The sequence below is a fragment of the Candoia aspera genome, chromosome 4, assembly GCF_035149785.1.
Source record: "Candoia aspera isolate rCanAsp1 chromosome 4, rCanAsp1.hap2, whole genome shotgun sequence".
NCBI classification, from domain to species: domain Eukaryota; kingdom Metazoa; phylum Chordata; class Lepidosauria; order Squamata; family Boidae; genus Candoia; species Candoia aspera.
In genome coordinates this window covers 115,298,193-115,319,882 of record NC_086156.1, presented here as the reverse complement: position 1 = coordinate 115,319,882, position 21,690 = coordinate 115,298,193, and the positions used below count along the sequence as shown (strand labels likewise).

The window sequence follows — 21,690 nt, the reverse complement described above, 5'->3', positions numbered from 1 at the left end:
AGATCTGAGAAATTATCTCTGAATTGTCCCTGTTTCATCTCCATGCCTACTTGGGGTAACAATGTTCCACTACAACTGGTGGTAACTAGCATGAGTTGGGAAGCATGAGAAACCAGAACTCAAATGGATTGTGTTTTGTCCACCTCCTCCTTTCTCACAGTAGAGGACTGATCTAAAAAGTTCCTGTCATTCTAGTTGATCTATGTGATGAACAAGCCTCATTTCTTGTTGCTGAAGGCCACCATTGATTGAAACAACCACGTACCTACTATGGCCTTTCTGAAAGTCATCTCTGTTTTGTGGAACCTTCAGATCTTCTTCCTAGAATTTTCTCAAAAAAACTCTGTTGTCCCCCCACCCCCCAAAAGAAAGAAATGCAGCTAGAGATATCCTTGGGATTGTAGGAATGTTTCATATGTATATATTGTGGTTGAGTAAGATCTGATGCTCTGTTAGGCACCCTGAAGTGGGTACAGCTTTTTTTTCCCTCAGACACAAAATTTCCCCTTTCTACTATAGTCACTTTCTTTACTTGTTTTAAAAGAGAAAACTAGGCTATAAAATTGCAGACTAGGGTGGATCTATACCTTCTGGCCGTCAGTCAGTCAGTCAGTCAGTCAGTCCTCTCTCTCTCTCTCTCTCTTTCATCTCTCTATCTGTATGCCTGTCTACCTGTTTCTGTCTATCTTGCGTACCTGCCTGTGCCACACTCATGTAACTAATCTAATGGTAAAATGTGCTTGTCAGTGTCCAAATGACCTGACAAGCACATTTTACCATTATGGCCAAACAATCCATTGTGCTCCTCATTGCCACCCTGTCTCTCTCTCTTGTGAAGGCTGCTGGCTTCCCTAAATTGCCTCATGTCCTTTTCCTATGGACTCCCCATCCATTTTGCTAACCAGAGAAATGAAGCTAAAATGACCCATTCCTTGTTTCAGATTTAGTCCTGGCAGGCCACTGGCATCAGAAGCCTGCATGGATGACCTCTTTATCTGCTTCACTATCCTACATATTCTTCTATAACAGAAAAGCTTAGATTATGGTGAGGCAGAGTAGTATTTTTAGGATTGGATGATCTGTATGATTGGACAGAGTCCAACCAAATGCGTTGAGTCCAAGCAAACCAACAATGTCACCTGACACAATCCAGGAAATGTGCCTTCTCTGTTCAAGGGTTCCTTCTGGAACAGCATCCCCCAGAGATCCTGACCATGTTTAAGAAGTCTCTGATAACACGGCTTTTTGCCCTGCCTTGGGGTAGGGTGGGTGGCAAGCTTCTTATAGAACTTTATATTCCAATATGTCTTCTTCTGGACAACATTATCCTCTTCGTTACATTGGCTCTTGTTATTTTTAATGTTCAACACTGCCAGAGTGTTTGTAGAGTTGGGCAGTCTCTAATATAGGTAGGTAGACAGAGTAGATGTTTTAAATATTCAAATCATGATTGATTGATTCTATGTCATCTAGTTAGCGTCAACTGTTAGCAACAGGCGTAGATAGATTTTGTTCCCTAACTCTAACCACAGGAGTGAGTTGTAAACTGGATTCCTGGACTTACTATGGTGAATACTCTGATTATACACTTCAGTGTGCAGTTTTACCATTTATATATTTTTAAGACTATGGCGGTGTGACTACAAAATAAAACTAGGGCTCAGTCATTTTATTTATTTATCAAATTTGTCACTGCCCATCTCCTCCGACCGGAGGGACTCTGATAAAATGGTAAAATGATAAAATCTAAGTGGGTGCAATGGCATTTACTTGCATTCACCCAACAACAAGGTGTCTTATGAAGAACATGTCTATTAGGGCTCTTTAAAGGTTTTTAAGACATAATCCCCAACTTAATTTGATGTAAATAGAATGTATTTTAAGAGAGCCAGTTTGGTGTAGTGGTTAAGGCCCCAGGCTAGAAACCGGGAGACTGTGAGTTCTAGTGCTGCCCTAGGCACAAAGCCAGCTGGGTGACCTTGGGCCAGTCCCTCTCTCTCGGCCCTAGGAAGGAGGCAATGGCAAGCCACTTCTGAAAAAACTTGCCGAGAAAGCTGCAGGTACTGGCAGTAACCAGTAATCAACACTGACTCAGAGAGACAAATAAATAAATTTAAGATTGGTTTCCAACCTGCAGTGCTTCTCTTTGACTTCCATCTCTTTCTTCTTCTTTTTTCTCCCCTATAGAGAACACAAGAATTCCTTCCATCTTCCCCCTTTGGTCGTGCTCTAGTTCCAATAATAAGGAAGATTATGGTAGTGTAACTCTTGCATGCCTGCTAGTTAAACATGGTGTAAAGTCTTTGGAAATCATGTGGGAACCTGATGCTCCAGGAGAGAAAAAATTCCCATCGCAGCAAGTGACCGGACAGAACTGGTTTATGACAAGTCAGCTCACAGTCCCTTCCTCCAGCTTCTCAAAAGTACCTTACAAATGCCTTGCCAAGGCAAAGTCAAATGGAAAAGCATCTGATCTTCCCTCGGCCACCTTCACAAACCAATGTAAGTTTCTTCAAGAGGCTGAGCAAGGGGAGGTTAAGGCCACCAGAGGGCTGATGGGTAGATGTGGTGCTGGGACTCTGCCAGGTGTGTGTGCCCAATCTGGGGGACAGTGGTGTGCACAGAAACAGGGAAGGTGAGCCTCTTGGGTTGCCATGAGCCAGGATAATTGTCCCTGTTGCCAATCACCCATTCCCGAGACCCCAGTAGGGAAAATACGGAAACTGGGAAGCCAGACAAGCACAAAAGAAACCCAGTCCTTCTCTCAGCAACCATAATGAGGGAGAGCATCAGCAAGAAGAGATGTCTCTTCTCTCCCCAATATCCACATAATGAAGTGCTCATGGGAGGCGCATGAAGTACGCCACAGTCTCATTTCCCTGAGAGCTGGGGCTAAAAAGGTTGGGAGAACGTAATCCAACGTTTGAAGGTCCATGCTAACCATGAAGTCAAATGTATGGGTTAGCATTTTGTATCATTCTTTAAAACCTTGAAAATACCAGCACACAAGGGGAGTTAGTTTCCCTCCCCCCAACCAAAGTGGCCCTTTGGCTTGAGAAGGAAGATGGAACAAAGGCCATCTTTTCTTCCATCCCAAGTAGTAGCCTCAGAAGAAAGAGCGGGCTTCACTGAGGTCAAGTCTGAGAGAAAGATTAAAAGACACTTCTTCTTTTATCGTTGCCCTTTCCATTCTCAGATTGCGTTTGGCAGCCTCTGAAGCCAGTTGACATTCAGATCTTAACACCCAGTTGCAGCAAACAGGGCTCAGAGGCCAACGTGGAGCTGGTGTGCTTCTTAAGAAGCCTTAGTGGCGGAAAAGCTGAAGTGGAATGGCTGAAGAATGGAGTAGAGATCCAGAAGAAAGTAGAGGTGGCATTGAAAGCTGATGCAGGGAAGGGTGGTGGTTACTCCAGTTTCATCCACATGAACATCAGCAAAGAGAGTTGGGACAAAGGGGACCGCTACACCTGTAAAGTGACTCGCCCGCCAGGCAGCCAAAACATAACAACGCAGAATGCCAGCAAATGTCAAGGTGAGGATTACCACCTAAGAGATTATGGGCTACAGAGTGATGGATGAGTAAGATGGAAGATGGAACAAAGACCATCTTTTCTTCCATCCCAAGTAGTAGCTTCAGAATAAAGAGTAGGTTTCACTGAGGTCAGGTTTGGGAGAAAGAGGTCAAGTTTGGGGGAAAGATTAAAAGACCCTTCTCTGTTTATCATTTTGCAGTCCCAACAGGTGTCCCAGAAAGCTGCTTCTTAAAATTTTAAAAAGATCCTTGCAACACCAAACCACATCTTTAGGGTTACTCTTGTCCCTGAATCCATAATTATCCATTTTGCTTTTGAGTTGCAAGGAAATTTTAAACTCTTTATTTTGACGTCATTTAATTCGTAGGTACAGTGATTGGGAAATCTGGATATATGTAATAACTTGCTGGAGGAAAGCCTCACTTCTGATCCCAGAGTTGTAGACCTTGTGTCATGCCTAGAATAGGTCCAGTGAAATCAATGGGGCAAGTAAAACTTAACTTCAGCTGATCCCAAATAAAGTGTTAGATTGGCTGTTTTAGAAGCCTTTGGAGACTATGTAGAATCATTGATTGCAGAATGATTGACTTTACTGTTTCTATTCTCATGATATATTAATTTGTTGATTATGTTTTCTCTCCTACACCATCTAGGCCAGTGTTTCTCAACCTAGCCAACTTTAAGATGTGTGGCGTTTAACTCCCAGAATTCCCCAGCCAGCAGGATGGAGGCAGTTGAACAGCCTTCCTGGCCATTGACCGTCTTACACAGACAGCATAAAGTTAATTGCTGTTGGTCTGCATTTGTCTTGAGAAATCATATTACGCAAGCTGGCGGCATGAGCAAATGAATCCCCTATTACTTCTTACCAAAGAAGATCTCAGTTTATCTACCCATGCTAAAAGCAGATGACTGTGCAAAAGATGCCTCAGTCAGAAGGTAAGGCAATAATAGGAAACAAAGGTGGGCCTGCTCTGATTGCTGGAGAGCCATGGAATCAAACTCTGGCTTGGTAATAGTATAATATGATCAGTTTTCCTTTCTATTTTCTATATTAAGTAGAAAAGCCTTCTTTTTTGTAAATGTGTGTATTCTGACTCCTGGAGAACATGCTAATTATATCTCTCATGGATATCAACTTTTGAGTGTGGTCTCATAAATCAGCAATTGCAGCTAACAATGTTAAAGAATGTGTCTTAAATATTCTTTTCATCCCCCCTTTTCTAACCTTTCCATTGTTCAGATGGCACTGAGCATCCCCCTCCTGTCTACATCCTTCCACCTCCATGGAGTCCTTGGGGCTCTCTGAGCCTTGTTGTTTCCTTGCAGAGGTCTCATTGCCAGACTAGGCAACATCTTCAGTGTGAAGAGGGAGTGGGCCTTGCTCTCTGATTATATACCGTATTTGTCCAGCTATATAATCAGAGAGGAAGGCCCTCTCCCTCTTCGCACTGAAGATGTTGCTAGTCTGGCAATGAAACATCTGCAAGAAAACAACAAGGCTCAGAGAGCCCCAAGGACTCCACAGTTCAACCCTGAGCTACAAATATTTGCTTCGATTGGTACCTTCCACCTCCATCAGAACAACTAGTTTTGCAGGAAATAGCTACCATCACTTGCTTAGTGAAAGGTTTCTGTCCCAAAGACAATTCTGTGCGATGGCTGCATAATGCACAGCCAGTCAGCGAATTGGCCAGTCAGTGAACCAGCCAAACCATACTGAGTCTCTATGCTCAACCTGACCTTTACCTAGAGCATGTTGACCAGGAATGGAGTTCTGGAGATGCTTTTACTTGCATGGTGGGACATGAAGACTTGCCCTTCAATACAGCTCAGAAGACTGTAGATAAGAACATGGGTAAACCATCCATCATAAATACTTCTTAGTCCTCTCAGATACTGCCAGCACGTGCTATTAATTGTCATCCTACTTTCTCTTAAGAAACTTCATTTCCTCTATTTCCACCAGCATCGGTTTCCCCTGCTTCATTATTGATTCTTTGGTGGAAAACCTGGGATAATGATGGTGGATATCTAAGGAAAGGTGTGTTAGTGTTACAGCACTAGCTGGCCACATCTTTTTGAACAAAATAAATAATTTGCAATAAAGCATTTTTATTTTTTGAAAACCAAGAGAGTCTGGCTTATTGTGAGAAGCATTGATGATGCACGAAACTTTCTACCTGAAGTACTGACTTTTTACTTGTGTTTGTATTCCTTCTCCCACTGTTCCTTGCTCTTTTCTCATTTCTTTCTTCTAGAATTGTCTTGACCTCTTTCACATTCTTTTATTCAAATGGTCCTTCTTCTTAATTCTTCTATTCCTATTTCCGAAGTGGAGAAGAGCTATTTTAGAAAGCTAGTTGACACCTTATCTGCCATTATCTACTCCCAACATCAATGCCTAATTTAGAATTATTCAAGAATGTTTTCAACCATTCTATATATGCATGGTCTATAACTTTAACTTCTTAAACGAGGAGATGGCTTATCCACTGTTTGTTGAAAAGGAACTATCTATGGCTGAACGTTTTTCTGCTCCTCTGGCCATAATGAGGACAACACAAGTCCTACTTAAAACTCAGTTTACTGTATGTGCAGATCTAGAATTGAAAGTCACACTTTGCCCTAAGTATCTAGATTCTGATTCCTGTAAGGACTTTTGGATTACCAGGAATATGCTGATTGAGTTTCCCAAGCCAATGAAGAGCCTTTGCAGATTGTAATGGATGGTCTACTCACTCATTGAAACATCTGATATCCCATTCTAGAAAACAGATATAGAAATTGAATCATATAACTATCCACACTGGGGTGGAAAACCTTTGACATTAGGAACTGTTTTGGTGGGCAGACTAGGGTTTTAGTGGGTGGGATGATGCTGCAAAAATTGTGCGGCTAGGACATGCGCATAAGCAGAACCAGGCTTTTCCATTTCCCCCCATCTCTTTTGGGGGAATATGCAATATTACTTAATCTACAAGGGAATAGATTAGATAGATCCCCCTTTTAAACTGGATTAAGCCTATGATTGTTTCATAGATAAAACAAATGAATACTTATTGGTACTATCTCTGTTTTTGTGAGGAACACCTGATAGTAGATCTGTGGTTCACTGTGCCCTGTCTGTGCCTCTTCTAATATTAAAATTGGCTGGTGAAAAGAAATGTCAGGCTGGAAGAAAATTGCTTAAAGCAAGTGAAGATGAGGAAGTAAAGCAGAAGTTAAGTTCCCTTCAGCCATGCATCCTGTTTTGAATGTACACGGGGCAGACCCATGAAATATAAATGTGGTATCAAGCTTCATCAAGCGTGGCTTTTAGGGGTTAACTTCTGCAGGCCTGCAGAACTTTAGCTCAGTAACTCAACTCAATAAATAAGGTACCACCAGGATCTTCTCAGAGGCCTGAACAGGCCCAGGGACTTCCTAGAGATAGAGGCCAGAAGTTGAACAGTTGTGGAAAATAAGAAAGGGTAGGATGGATGGAAACCAATGATGTTAGCATTCTTTTGCATTATGGCTTTGGACTTTTGTTCCTCTGTTCCAACTGCAATGATGTGCTCACACTATTTGTCCCTGTTACACGTTAGATTGTGAAAGACAGTTAACTGTGTCATTTTCAGAAGATCACAATGCTATGACTGGGTATGTTCAGTTTTCAACATCAAGAACAGGCTGTCCTGGGTTTGGGATCTGATTGCAAAAGGTGCTCCACAGCTGTAGGACCACATATGTAACCTCCATCCATAACTTTTTAAATCAGCCATATCTTCCCAGAACTGAGTGTTGCCTTCTGGAGCTGCCATGTAATTCTGAGAGAAGATGTGGCTATTTTTAAGAGTTCCAGGTTTTCTTGTGCTCTGAAACACCATTTAATTGGAAATGTTCTAGAATAATGTAACTCAACTTCTTGCCTCTTTCATCCCTCTTACCTAGCCATGCTGACCACATAAGCATGTGTGCAATTGGTTTGGATACTCCTCTGTGTTACGATGTAGATCTTGATTTCAAAATATTTCAGGTATTTAGCATCCCTTACCAAATTCTCCTTTTGTCATCTTGTAAGATCAATCTTCCAGAGTTTTTGTAGCAGTGAATGAAAATTTCCTTAGCCAACTATGGAAAAAGAAGTGTAACTGAACAGTGGTTCAGACATTATGTATTGGAATCTAGGAGCTGAAATCTGACCCAGCTTGAAGCATCAGGTTGGGCAAGCTGTGTTGGAAGAGTGCCAATTGCTTCCCATAATTCATTCACCTCCTCAAATTCAAGATCTTCATATAGTGGCATGGACATCCAGTAGAAGCTACCATGATGTGAGGTACATCATGGCATTATTGACACCATGGTATTATGACAGATATGATGTCACCTGGCCCCTTTAACCCATCCTGAAAATGCCTTATGCAAGTAGTATGCCTTAATGCCTTGATACATGCTGACACCATCATTCAACAGAAGCATGGCAACCTTGTCATTGAAATGTGGTTCAGAATGAAAGGAGGCCATGTGTTGTCATTGCATTAAAGACAGCGAGCCAAAAGTCTATCATTTCAGCATGAAATCCAAAAACACAGGCTGCCATTTTGCAAAACTTCAACAATCCCATGCATTATCCAGCTGGTTGGATGGAATGGTATGTGGGAATGATCTCAGGAGACAGGAGGAAGAGCTGCAACCTAAACATGGTGTGATAAATGAAATCTGAGTGTTAAAATGGGGTGGGAGTGTAGAAAGTATCTCAGAAGGAACCCTCCCTAGCGTTGGGGAGAGTACAAGTTAGGAAGGGGAGAGGTGCTTTCAGACTTGCTAGATTTTGCTACTGAAACCTTACAATAAAGGTAGTAGTATCAGGGTTGGTGTGTCTTATCTGGACTACCTTGAAGGGCTGACATGGAGTGAAATGTCTTGTTTTAAAATAAAGGGTTAACAAGTCCTTTTTGCTCTGGGTGGGAAAGAGGGGAAGGTAGGTAGAAATAAGCAATGGTTGAAAGCTATCTTTGTGTATTCAGCAGTTCTATAGTCTCCATATAACAAGGATATCCACATAGCTGTTCTAAATGTAAGAAATGAACAAACGGTGGTCTGATACTTACTGTGAAAAATGTTAATGTTCCTCACCTCAACAATTGCTTAATGGAGTGAGAAACTATGTACCATTTACATCCTTGGAAAATTATGAAGATTCAGATGGCCCTGATCCTGCTGGCATTTTGTAAGGCCTGGCTCATCCTTAGTATTGGACCAGGTTGGTGAATGTGCATGGCCATAATCATCTGGTACTGAATGAATGTGGCTGGCCTTGACTGTGCCATGTTTTCTTGGTTATTTTGTTGTATCTCATTCTGTATTGGGTTTAATTCTACTGTATGTTAGATTGACTGAGTCACAGTTTGCAAGTTGAACAGCCATATTAGATGAATGGACAAATGAATGAATGAACGAACAAATGAATGAATGAATGAATGAAGTAATGGTTTCAATCTTTCTGCTGAAATTGATCATTCCTGTCAAGAGGAAAAACAAGAAAGAGGGAGAAGAGACATATGCTGGGGTCTCAAAGATGACGTTGATGTTGGGGTGCCCCATGAAATTACCGAAACAAAGTCTTAACAGCATAGGCATCCATTCCTAACTATGATGATGCCCATATTGAGACATGGGCATCACAGCATTGAGATGCATGTTCCATCACTTGCTTTAAGATGCCTATGTTACCAGGGTAGTTTGAAATTTCAGCTAGGGAGCAGCTCAAGATTAATCTCTGAGCTTTTTGGAGTATCTCTTATAACTCTGATTCTATGACAGAACATTATTTCCTAGTGGTTCCCAAGTGTTTCCCAGATTTTGACCCTGGGCATATGTTCTTGGCCTGGATGCAGACACTTTACTAAACTAAAATGTGGCTTGTTAGTGTGTTGTGGGATTTATATTTCATACTTCAGCATACTGTGCAAAGTTAGCCAAAGGTGTTCTTTATTCCATTAATCATTGTTGAATACACCCATGACTTAGGACAATGTGGATCCAGAGTTTGCTATTTCAAAGGGAGATTAAATCCATCTTCTCTGCTTAGATGAGGCCTAAATAGATCCACCAGCAGTCCTCAAGTAATGGCAGGATAAAAAATTTAGTGGATAAAATGTTTCCTTTCATGGGCCAAAATGCTGAAAAAAGTGCCACCTGCTAAATTTTTCTGACTCATGTTGCTGTTAATTTTATGGTTGCATACTCTCCATATCCACCCCCCCCCAAAAAAAAATGAGGCTAGAAAATGAGCCATGTGGTACATTCTGTTGATGACAGATGATTTTTTTGGAAAGCTGAAGAAACATCTAACTGTTGAGAACCTTAAGTGTAACAACTTCCTGGCACATTTGATCTATTACATGCTATTTTCCAGGGCAGGAAGAAAATAATTAATTGTGGCCACCCTGAAAACTCTTATCACTACATTTCTTCTTGATGTTTGCTGTTAATGACAATATGGCTGGCACGACCAGAGATGGTCTCCCATCCCTCGTGCAGTAAATCATCCTGAGAACAGATGTGTCCTGTTTACACCCAAAGCTGCAGCTGAGGTTTCCAATTTCAGCCCAAGTCTTGCAGTGATACATTCAGAAGCTCAGATGAAGCACCCCAAGCTTTGAATAGAAACTTATTTCCGTTTGTGTTTTGACTCAGCTAAAGGTGCAAATACGAAGTGTTTGGTGGGGAAAACCAAACTGTAATGCATTAACTTTTTTTTTTTAAATGTCATGCAGGGTTTTCCTTGCCTGGCCCAAAGGGATCGAAAAATGTTATGTAGAATCTTCTAGGGATCAACAGGATTTTCCATAGGAGAAGCTCTGGGTCAAGCATACCAGGATCACAATGTCATTATCCCTGTTAGGACAACAACTTCCTCCCTTTTTCCTCTCCGTTAATGAAATTATAAATTAATAAAGGAGGCAAATGGTAGAGCCACTCCAGGGTTATCAATCTCTTCTGTAAAGAATAACAGTGATGCAGATATGCACAAATGACCAGGCTCAAATTATCCTACTTCAGACACATGATGTGAAGGCCTAGCTCTCTGCAGAAGGCTCTGATGGTGGGAAAGGGGAAAGGAAGAGAAGAAGAGGATGACCAGCAGCAAGGGGGATGGACTGCGTTATAGTGGTGATGGTGCACCATTGGGAGACCTGAAGGGCCAAGTTGGGGGCAGATCATCCTGGAGAAGATCTATCTATGTGGTCACTAAAAGTCAACATCAACTCAATGAATCAATCAATCAACAACAAATCAATCAAATATGCGGTATGCATGTTTTGATGGTGCAGTTATGGTTGGTAGGGGCTAATATATTGCAGCAGTTAAGACCATGCATTAGGAATGAGGATCCTGGATTCTTAGCTTCCCTCACTGGGTGATGTTGGGCCAGTCACTCTTTGTGAACAGGTTTGTGGTTGTGAGGTTAAAATTGAGGGAGATCTGTCTATGTAAACTACGTTTCCTGCAGAGATTGGAGCAGGGAGTGAACTCATAGCTAGACAATAATGCTCTCCTGTCTTCCTCTAGCAATGCTGATTGGCCATGAAGTTTTTTGTTCTGTTGATTCTTCTGCTATATTCCTGTATCAATTAAACACATGAATATATATTATGGGCAGAAGTGGGCAGGGTTTTTAAAAGCATGGCCACACGACAGGCAGCCGTTTCCAGCCTTGGGAACTACTCTGCATTCCCATGGGGATGCCAACATTTTTTGGGAGCATTATTTCCTTGGGGGACACTGCTGGAGAAATTCTGGCAGTGCCACATTGCCAGCCCTGTTCTGTATTAAGTGGAGTCCATAAGCAGAACTTTCTTCGACAGGTCTGGAATTCAAGGAAGATACTGTAGGTTTAGAATGTTGGCCTGTCAAGGGAGTATCAGCCACAAATCTTTTCAATTTCCATCATGCCTCTGACTTAATGGGGAATTGTGGGACATCAAAAGGGTACTGTTGCCACCACCATCAGGTAAGCATGCTAGGGACCACCCACAACAGAAGAAGCCCATCAGAGGAAACTTTGCCTGGGGTTAAAGCGAGCGCCAGTCTTGGGGTTAACTTTAATGAGTTCCAGAAATCATATTGTGCAAAAGTGAACAAGCAACAGATGATTTAACAGGAAGGCCTACAGCCATCTGACCAAGATGCATAATATCAGTAATAAGTAATGATGTAATTCGTTTGCTTGGCTTCCATGCTTGTCAAGTTCAGCTGTCCAGAGTCATCAAAATTTATCAAAAATTGATTAAGTAAGTAATATGAGTTTTTTTTGTTCCAGGATTAACAAATCCAGAGTTAAATTTCGCTCCAATCTGCTAATAACAGTCTGGGCCTCAGAGTGTTTATTGCCCACATTGTCTGAGATTCAGGCTGCAGACCTTCCTCTACACCTTCACCCCTTGATAAAAAGCATTCCCTTTATTCCCCTTCCTTTTATTTTCAGATCCAAATCAAGAAGGAAATGGAGCCCAGATTTTGTAGTTCCATTATACTCAGTAGTAACATATGGCTGCGAGAGCTGGACCATAAGGAAGGCCGAGAGAAGGAAGATCGATGCTTTTGAACTGTGGTGTTGGAGGAAAATTCTGAGAGTGGCTTGGACTGCAAGAAGATCAAACCAGTCCGTACTCCAGGAAATAAAGCCAGACTGCTCACTTGAGGGACTGATATTAAAGGCAAAACTGAAATACTTTGGCCACATCATGAGAAGACAGGACACCTGGAGAAGATGCTGATGCTGGGGAGAGTGGAGGGCAAAAGGAAGAGGGGCCGACCAAGGGCAAGGTGGATGGATGACATTCTAGAGGTGACGGACTCGTCCCTGGGGGAGCTGGGGGTGTTGACGACCGACAGGAAGCTCTGGCGTGTGCTGGTCCATGAAGTCACAAAGAGTCGGAAGCGACTAAACGAATAAACAACAATTATACTCAGTAGCTACAGATTAGGCACTTGATAAGCATATAGGTCTTGTATCTGTTACCCCTGGTGGATCTCCAACATAAGCAGTCATGAAATACAGACAATGGAGACAGTAGGCAAGTGTTCTGCTCAGCTTAAGATACCAAACAGTGATCTTTCAGCAATGGAGTTGTTCTTATTTTATGGCACATATTGTAGTTTGAGAAAGAATGATCAGGGGACAGAGAAGAATCAATGGCCTTCAAATAAGGATCCAGATTTGTAGCTTTGGTATCTTAATTTTCCCAACTTTAACCTGTGATAAAGATGAAAACATCTTCAAGTCAAGATCAACTCTTAGTGAATGTATTCATCCATCCGTATGGTTTTCTTGGGAATGGGTGGTCATTGCTTTCTTCTGCAAAGTCTTTTCAATTTCCCAGTTTAGACTACAACTCTGAGATTTCCTAATAGGTCTCATATCCATGTACTGACAAGTTCAAAAATGTCCTTAGCTTTTTAGAAATCAGCCAAGGCTGGCCACCTGCTACCAGCTGTTAATATCAGATATAGTGTGTGGTTAATCTGTGGGGTGCTTTGCAATTCTGAAAGACAAGACTCTTATGTATTCAATGAAGCTTACTCCCAGGTAAATGTCCCCACAGGATGATCTTAAAGCTGAAATAAATCCTAAAATCACCTATTCTGCAGCAAAATTTTACTACTTAGTGACAAGGATATGCCATAAGGAGGTCACCATCATGGGACGGAATGACTATCTGCAGGGGTAACTTAGCTGATATATGAAAATTATTGAATGTTTTATTATGTGTTAGGTATTATTGATTACATTGGGTTTATGGTTAATGGCTGTAATAATGTTTTTATTTGCCTTTTTCTCAGGATTGCAGTTTTACAGTGCAATCTTAGGCATACTTGATGAGAAATCTCATCATGTTCAGTCTCAGGAAAGACTGGTTATGAGTTTACCCTTAATCTCATGTTTTTGTCACAATAAAAACCTGCTAAAGATAAGTTCAATCAACGAGGTACGATTGAATCAACCTACTTAGGATCGAACTAAGCTGAGATTCACAACTTTTCTCATTTCTGAACACTCTTTAGTCAAATCTGAAAAACCTGTATCTGAAAATATGTGTTATTGATTTCCATCTTAATTTTTAAACCTTATTTCCCCTTTTCTTGTAATGTCTTTCACCATCAGTATTTAGGCTGTGAATTCATGACTTTTTATGTATGAGCTACCTTGCCATAAATTTGATTCCAATGATTTGAGTCAACTCCATCTGGATATGAAATCAGTGCTTACTGCAGTCTACCCAACCCACTTTCTTTGGAAAAAGATAAGAGACAAACAATAATATATATGTGGAAAAGAAACTTTATGTAGCAGCAAAAGTTTTACAGAACGCTTCTACTTAGGGAGAAAAATCACATGATGGGGAACAAGGGAAAAATAATGTAATCCGAATCAGTGCAACTACAGAAGAAAAAAATATCCAGAAAGAATAAGCAAGGAACCTAAGAATAAGCGATAAGGATTGAGCATGAAACTTAGCATAGTATAATAGAATGCAATAAAAACCTGTTTTAATGCAGTTTACACAGCACAATGCAATTGCCAGGGCAGTGCTACTCAATTTCGTAAAATGGAACAAATGCAAAAGAGGGTAGCGCTGATATGTGCTACATCATGGTAAAATACATACTGAACCTTAGTCAATGAACATACAGCACACACTGGTTAGAGACCTATAGTTTCAAGAAAACAGCCATTGGTTCCTGGACACTCTAGGTCATTTACTGTTCATACTCTGCACTAAGAAACTCTCTGGGGCTAAGTACCTAATGCAAAGTAAGTGAAGGAGCTAATTAAATTAATTTTAAATTAAATGGTGATCTAGGCCCATGCTCAGTAGCCGATTAGCACCAAAAACACCACTCAGCTGTTTAGCACTAGGAAGCGGATCAAAACGAAATTCATGCTGAGAAGGAAGCTGGTGAGTTAAGTGCTGGAGGTAGGGGGACAGGTTCTCATTTTCACCCTCTTCTTAAAAAATGAAAACAGTGTTGCTCTTGAGAAGCGCTTTAGCACACCAGAGAGTCCATCAAGTAATGCTATGTAGCATGCCAGTAAATTAGCCATGATCAAAAGTTGGCTTGGTTTGGAAAGTGCATGATACTTCTCTTTGTTCTTTGACAGCAGTGCAGTCCTTGTGTTTCTTTTCAGTGTGCAGCAGGGGCAAGCTTGCCTTTTACAAAAGTAAGGAAACAGGGCAACACATTGGTAGTTGTTCATCCATAGTGAGCTCCTTGGCGTTGGGGACCTTTGGAGTAAGGATGTTAAAGGCCCTTTCTTTCATACAGGTTTTTTTTCCCCACACAGGACACAAACTTGTTTCTTCCTGTTATTATTAATGCTGCCAAAGCAGATTCTGTAAAGTTGAAGTGGATATTTTTGCAACATTTAATGCTTTGCTGTGACTTCCCATGAAGAATGTAGCTGAGAACAGTGATCATGAAGGATGGGCGAGTGAAATGGATGATTGTGGGGGGGAGGGTGGGTCTCATTTGGTGTGTGCTTCATTAATAGGAAAGAATGATGGTTATTTTACCTGTGAAAGGGGAAGAGGGGTGGGGAAGAGAGAGAGAAAAAAATATTAAATCAGCTCTGGTATATTAAATAAATGACCTGGCGTGGGTTATGAAATATCTCTAGCTTATCTAACTTACAGCCATTGAATAATGGCTTAACTGCCCCCATTATCTCATAGCAATTGTTATAAATGTTGATAGCAGAGAACAGTCAGTTGATAGGTAAACTGGTGAATGCTGACACACAAGCACACATTGTGCTATGCATTTTCTTGGGGCATCCACAATGCTTTCTCAAAATTCGGAATATCCTAACTGTACTCCAAAAGACTGAGGGATGTCTAGACTTGGCTATTGAGTTGGCCCAGCTTGGTGGAGGGGTGCCTTGGTCCTCCAGTTGTTGTTGAACTATAACTCCCAGTATCCTTCAACCTGGGCTCTGCTGGAAATTGCAGTTGAGGAACATCTAAGAGAACCCAAGTGCCTCAACCTGGGATGGTTCCTTCTGCAGTTCCATGATTCTATGCTGTGATGGGTAGGTACTCATTTACTGGAAAGACAATTGAGAAAGAACGAGACGGTGATAATCTTTTTCCATGGTTTGACTGCTCTCCTTTTTACCTTGATGAAAGTGACAAGGCCACCATAAAAGATGGCAACGATGAAGAGAACAATGAAGGTGAAAACTTTATTCCAGACACTGTTGGCTTCTTCCAGTTCACTATATTCATCTTCACCTTCATTGCGGACGTCACACACAGCAGTTCCCATGAGGGTGCAATCCCAGGAATCTGCAGGATGGAGTGAAAAAGTCAAGTTAGCGCATGGAGGAAAGATGCTTCTGAAAAGCAACGGAACAAAAACCAGCAGAAAACAGTTGATGTACAGAGAGAGGGAGAGGGGATTATCTATTTCTACTTGATCATTTATTTAATGTGTGTATCTATGATATTTTATACTGCTGAGAACCACATGTTTGGGGTGAGTAAACCACACCCCAAAAGTATAAAATAATCCAAGCGGATTTAAAACGAGATCAGTGCAAACGCTATAACGGCTAGAAAATGAAATGTAACACCCCTACTCCCAAAGCATAAAATTCAGTACCAAACCAGTCTTGAAGCCAGCAAGGAGACATGATGGGTGTCAAAAATCTAGCGCACGTTAAAACATAAGCAAAAAGATCAGTGCCTTTTTTTTTTTTAGAAAAAAGGTCAAATGCAAGTCAAATGAGTATCTGTGGGAATACCTTGGCCACATGAAAAAGAACAGTGCTTGTATAGCATCTTTGGGGCATTGCATTAGCCTAAATCGTGGCTCTTTATGGTGTAAACCAGGGAAGAAGATGCCAATCAAAGAAGAAAGAAACATCCAATTAATAAATATTGTTTTAATGTAAAATGGAAAGATACATAAAAATGCATTACAACGAGAGTGACACAATTGGTGGTGTTGGTGTGTGTGTGTGTGTGTGTGTGTGTTTTTACCAGTAAAGACATTGGTGGTTCTAGTTATTATATTTTCAGAGGAGGTGTGAGCTACAAGGCATGAGTAGGAAGCTCCAATCATCCACTTGCTAGTGGGGACTTCGAGCATGCTGAGTAAGGAACACGTTTGTTTCTCATGATCGCATTTCATGCCATGGGCATCAGAACCCTTGAAGGACATCTCTTGGTTCTCTTCTTCCCATTTCAAAAAGATTTCATCCGGATAGAAATCTTTAGCTGTGCAGAGCAGGGTTACGTTTAAGCCTTCACTGGAGGACTGATGCTGGAGAGCCACCTTTGGAGGTCTCACAGTCCCTGTGTTAACAAAGACAAGACAACAGAACATGTTTGGGAGCACAAATATGCTGGAACCTATCATTGTACCCTTAAAGTGCTGCATCAAGCAGGGTTTTTTCCCTTCTCAGAGCCCCCCCCCCACAATTCTGGAGTCTACTATTTTAATTTGTTCGTATAAGGATGATGGGTTAGGAACCTTCAATATTCCTGGCTTCCTTGTCAAGCTACGATCCCTGGAATTCCATGTGGAAATCCTGAGTTAAAATGACGCCAGTATGTTGTGAAATACCATTTAAGATATGGCCGTGATACTGCTCTGAAGAAATAAGAGTCAGCTAGGTGCTAGCTGCTTTTGGCTAGTATCAGATGCAATTCAGAATAAGGCTGAACTGAACTCCTTCCCAATCTTCCTGTATTTAGACTGCCTTGTTTCTCATTTGCTTGCCTGCTCTTTATATGAGTCCTTACCATTCCTCCGGTGAAAATGCTTCTTCACTTTTTCTCCTAGGCCGCTCTGGATGCTACAGGTGAATTGGGTGGTGTTGATCCACTCACTCAGAGTCACCTGCAATTGGCCGTACATCAAAGACGTGTTGTTGGTTTCTCTGAAGATTTCATTTGTCACCGAGTCATTGTTAGCAAGTTTTCCATCCATGGTCCAGCTGAATGTTGCATTGGCACTTGCATTCCTGAGGGGCATTATGCAGGTTAGAGCTGCACTTCTGTTTGTGAAGAGCTCTTCAAAGGATGGGACTTGCATATTGATAACTTCCATATTGTTTGGAGGTGTCGTCATTCCTTCAAAAGCAATGTTGCATTGAATTAGTTTGAAGTGTGCTTTCCCATTATTACCTTGCCTCCTGCCTAAAAAGGAAATGTTGGTATGACTAATTCAAGCCCAGCTGATCCTTCGTCTGGATAGCCTGGGGAGCCTAAGGGAAATTAATTTAACATTTGGATGCTGTGGCTGGGGAAGAAGGAGGATGAACCACTTCCTTCTTTGGCAGCAAAGGCGGGTCCTTCTATTTGGGGAAAGCAAGATCAAGAGTGCATGGAACCACCCTGGAAATTGAGTTGGCCTGGATCCATGTCCAATTCTTTTTTCTCAAAGCTAATAGGTCAACTCTCCATCTAATAAAAGCAATTATTTACTACAAGGCCAAATGCCTACCAGACCTGATATTCTAAAAGGTATCAGTGGGCATTTCATCTCTATCAACCAATTGATTACTTTTCCCCCTGTTGGATGCCCTTCAGTATCAACTGAGTAGCCACAGCCATCATCAACAACATAGTAGCATTCTCACTGATTTACTTTGGCTATGCAAATTACTGAAAGCACAATGTTTCGATTAAGAACAATATTAATAACAAAAGCAATGATTGGTGTGTGGGACTTGGCAGACTCAAAGTCATGACCATTGCTTTGAAAAGTTTAGCATACCATAGTGAGGTGTAGAAAATGTGGCTACTTACTCATTAGTAAGAGCACTTTGCAGATGCTTTGGATGCTCTGTTTCTTCTGTTTGCAATGTAAGTGGGCAATTAACTGCATATTACGACTTACCAGAAGAATGCACGTCTTTCTTAATCAATCGGTTGGTTGCACTGTGATTTACGGTGCATGTATATATTTGGGGATTGTGCCATTCTTCTCCACTGACTGCCAGGCTACAGTCCTTCTGGAACTTCCCATCAGGGAGGGGCACTGGAGATGAACAGTTTGGAGTGGAATTGAGGTTCTGCCCTTTGATGCTCCACTGAATGTCTATGGTTTTGGGATAGAAGTTGGTAGCAAAGCAGACAAGTTTCAGATGGTCCTTGTCCTCAAAGGTGTGGAATGCCATCACTTGTGGTGGAGAAGGTTTCAGGAAATCTAAAAAGAAATGGTTGACCTTTGGGTTGCACAATGGTATCCATATGATCAGGACAGTGTTTCCTGTGAGTGTAATATATATGATTAAACAGCTATAATCTAGATAGACTTTTGATACCCAGCTTTCATTTGATTGGAGTGGCCATGAAGCTTAGTGATTTAAGTGATTTAAAATAATGTATAGAGGCTTATTTCCAATTGGGAACACATTTGTGCCTGGTCATCAAGTGATGACTTCAATATGCAAACAGCCATCTCTGCCCAAACACCACTAACAGAGCTATCTTACCCTGAAATGCAGTATGTTTCAACAGAGGAAGTTCAGTATGGATCTGAGAGTCATGAACATTGAGTTTTCATGTGTTTTATTTGTGCTTAAGAATCGCAGTCGAGCAACTTGATCCTATGGTTCTTCACTAACACCTGTGATTCACAGTGCAATTTGCATGGAGCAACATTAAACTTTGGTTCCATTCTTGGCTAATAGAGAATCTTCCAGCACGAAGACTTACCATACAAATGTTTACTGATGCTCTTCATGATAGTTAGGGATTCATGGCCCACTAGGCAAGTATACATAGCTCTATTTTCCCATTCAGATGCTGGGATTTTCAAGACGCTTTGAGTAGAAAAGGTGGAGTGTCCAGCTTCAGGTAGGGATGGGCCTGTGATATACTCAGAGGCATCAATACTTCTGTTGTTCTTCTTCCATTTGATGAGAATCTCAGATGGGAAGAATCCGTTGATCACACAAGCCAACCAAGCAACAGCTTGGGAGGTAGACTGTGTCAGTTGTGATAGTGATGGAGTGACCAAGGAGAGAGATGGTTCTTTAATATGGCTGAAATCTATATGGGATAAAGGTGGAAACAGAAAGGTGGGTAAAGGTGATTTAAAAAAAAATATGAAAGAAAAGGGAAGGTTGGTGTAAGTAGTAAATCTCATTGATGGTATATTCACGATATTTAATTTTCGTGATTTTGAACTTTTGAAAGTTTTTACTCGGGCCTCTCCTTTTCTGATATATATGAAACTAAAGGTGTGAAAACAATTTATCTGGTAATTGGTACAGAGAATAATCCTTCCTTCCTCCACAATTTTCAGGGGCAAGCCAATAATTTTTCACTGATCTTTTGGGTCTTGTTGAAGCTTCCCTCACCTTTGTTTTTTTGGATGCTCTGCTTCACCTCAGGGAACAGCGAGCAGGGATGAGAAATGATGCATTCGATTTTCTGTCCAGAATCCCAGATCTGGCTGGTGAGGTTCAGTTGGCTTTGGAAAGTCTCGGTCTGATTTGGGTGCCTCTTGATTTTTTCTCTTGTGGCATTCATGGTGAGGTTAAGCCCATTCATCATCCAGTTAAGAATGACATACTCCAGTTCATGTCCCGCCACAAGGCATGTGAAGAGAGCTCTCTTTTGGGTGAATAGTGTCTCAAGGGGTGGTCTGAGTAGATAAACGGTGGGAGGTGGTATACTGTCCTTACAGGCTGGAAGAGTGCAGAAGAGAAACATTGCTCTTTATGATAGGCAGAATAGAGTAGTAAAAAGCAGCATTTGAAGAAACGAAACGCTGCAGGAAGTATTAAAATAGAGCTGAGGGAAGCCAGAGGACTAGGCCCTGTTGGCAACAAATTAGGACATTCCCCTCTATAGTCCAACACTCTTCTTTCCAATGGACTTAGGTGTTTAAGTTCTACATTCCCAAAACTTCGGTGACCAATCCAACATCATTCCCTAGCAGCCTGACTGTTTTAGCTCCAACAGGAGTCGAAGGTAGAAGGGCAACAAAATAATACAACATGAATTTATGTTCCATTCAGATACGTGTTGAGAGACAGAGAAAGAAAGGATGGATACAGAGAGAGAGAGAGAGAGAGAGAGAGGTAAAACCACCTTTGCACTTGCTGATAGTTCTTGCCTCTGTGTGGTTTCTGCCATGTTGAGTTACTTTGCAGGTATATTCTAGTAGTTTGTTCCACTGTTGCAGGGATAATGTCAAGTTCCTGCTGTCATAGAATTGGACACTATTTGACTGGTCCTTTGGTGAGTTTAGAGATATCCCATCTGCTTCCCAGATGATTTGGATATTTTCTAGGGAGTAGCCGTAGACGGAGCAGACCAAGGTAACAGTACTGTTGGGCCCTAAACTTGGGCTGGGGCAGAGTGGGTGGACGTTCAGGGCCACCATGAGAGGAGTGGGCATGACCCAGTCTAAAGAAATGGAGAGAGAAGCAGTAATTTTACTCAGGTTTATTTTGTAAGAAAATGAAGAATATAGGGTATACAAAAATTGAGTCAATGACAGAATGAGCACTATTAATGGATTTGTGTAACTCTTCCTTAGCCTTCCCTTGTATCTCAGTGTTTTGCTATTGTTCCTGTCCACTATTCATCCGTTATCTCAATTGTTATAAGCCCAGCTCCTTGCTTCTTAACAGTAACAGAAAGATGGATTCTCCTACCATTTGCCCTTATCAATCCTCATTCAATTAAATGAAAGAAAGTTTGCTTTAGAAAAAGAAGCATTTTGGAGAGTCTCATGGGTGAAGTATGGTGGCCTCACACCTATTAAGTTACAAAAAAGGCCGAGGAGTGTGTGTGGATGTTGCATCTTTCCTTGTACAAATATCTCCTTCCTTAGTTTTCTATGCTCACATTAAATCTCAAGGGAAGGTACCACAGAAGAACTCTTTGGATTTTTTTCAATAGGTACAGCTGTCACTGATAAGGGCAGCCTCGTTCATGAAGGGCCTGCTGGAGAATTTCTCCATCCCCTGGAGGAATCATCTACTGAATCTGTTTGTCCAGAAATTTGGCAGAGAATTTAGGAAGGTAAGTGGTGCCTCTAAATCTTCCCCTTCATGGGGAAGCCATGACCATGGAGCCCTTCATGGTCCATACAGTATTGTGGTTGTTCCAGCCTTAGTTGTCCTAACTTTCTAGTCTCT

The 21,690-nt window shown here is 41.4% G+C and overlaps 1 protein-coding gene and 1 gene segment (V, D, J or C); one reads left to right on the top strand and one right to left on the bottom strand.

Moving 5' to 3' along the window:
- The first annotated feature begins 2,297 nt into the window (after positions 1 to 2,297).
- On the top strand, positions 2,298 to 3,579 carry LOC134497234 (Ig alpha chain C region-like). The segment is given in 2 exon segments: positions 2,298 to 2,502; positions 3,197 to 3,579. Coding segments are annotated over 2 exon segments (573 nt in total).
- Positions 3,580 to 14,098: 10,519 nt separating this feature from the next.
- The window catches only part of LOC134495892 (uncharacterized), a 38,392-nt gene continuing 30,800 nt past the window's right edge, over positions 14,099 to 21,690 (bottom strand). The window contains exons 7-14 of the mRNA XM_063301537.1: positions 20,636 to 20,953; positions 19,900 to 20,229; positions 19,253 to 19,588; positions 18,432 to 18,740; positions 17,333 to 17,662; positions 16,568 to 16,882; positions 15,702 to 15,871; positions 14,099 to 15,100 (exon numbers count right to left, since the gene is read on the bottom strand). Coding sequence (XP_063157607.1) covers positions 15,092 to 15,100; positions 15,702 to 15,871; positions 16,568 to 16,882; positions 17,333 to 17,662; positions 18,432 to 18,740; positions 19,253 to 19,588; positions 19,900 to 20,229; positions 20,636 to 20,953 — 2,117 coding nt within the window. The 3' untranslated portion in view covers positions 14,099 to 15,091. The remainder of the gene's footprint in view (positions 15,101 to 15,701; positions 15,872 to 16,567; positions 16,883 to 17,332; positions 17,663 to 18,431; positions 18,741 to 19,252; positions 19,589 to 19,899; positions 20,230 to 20,635; positions 20,954 to 21,690) is intronic.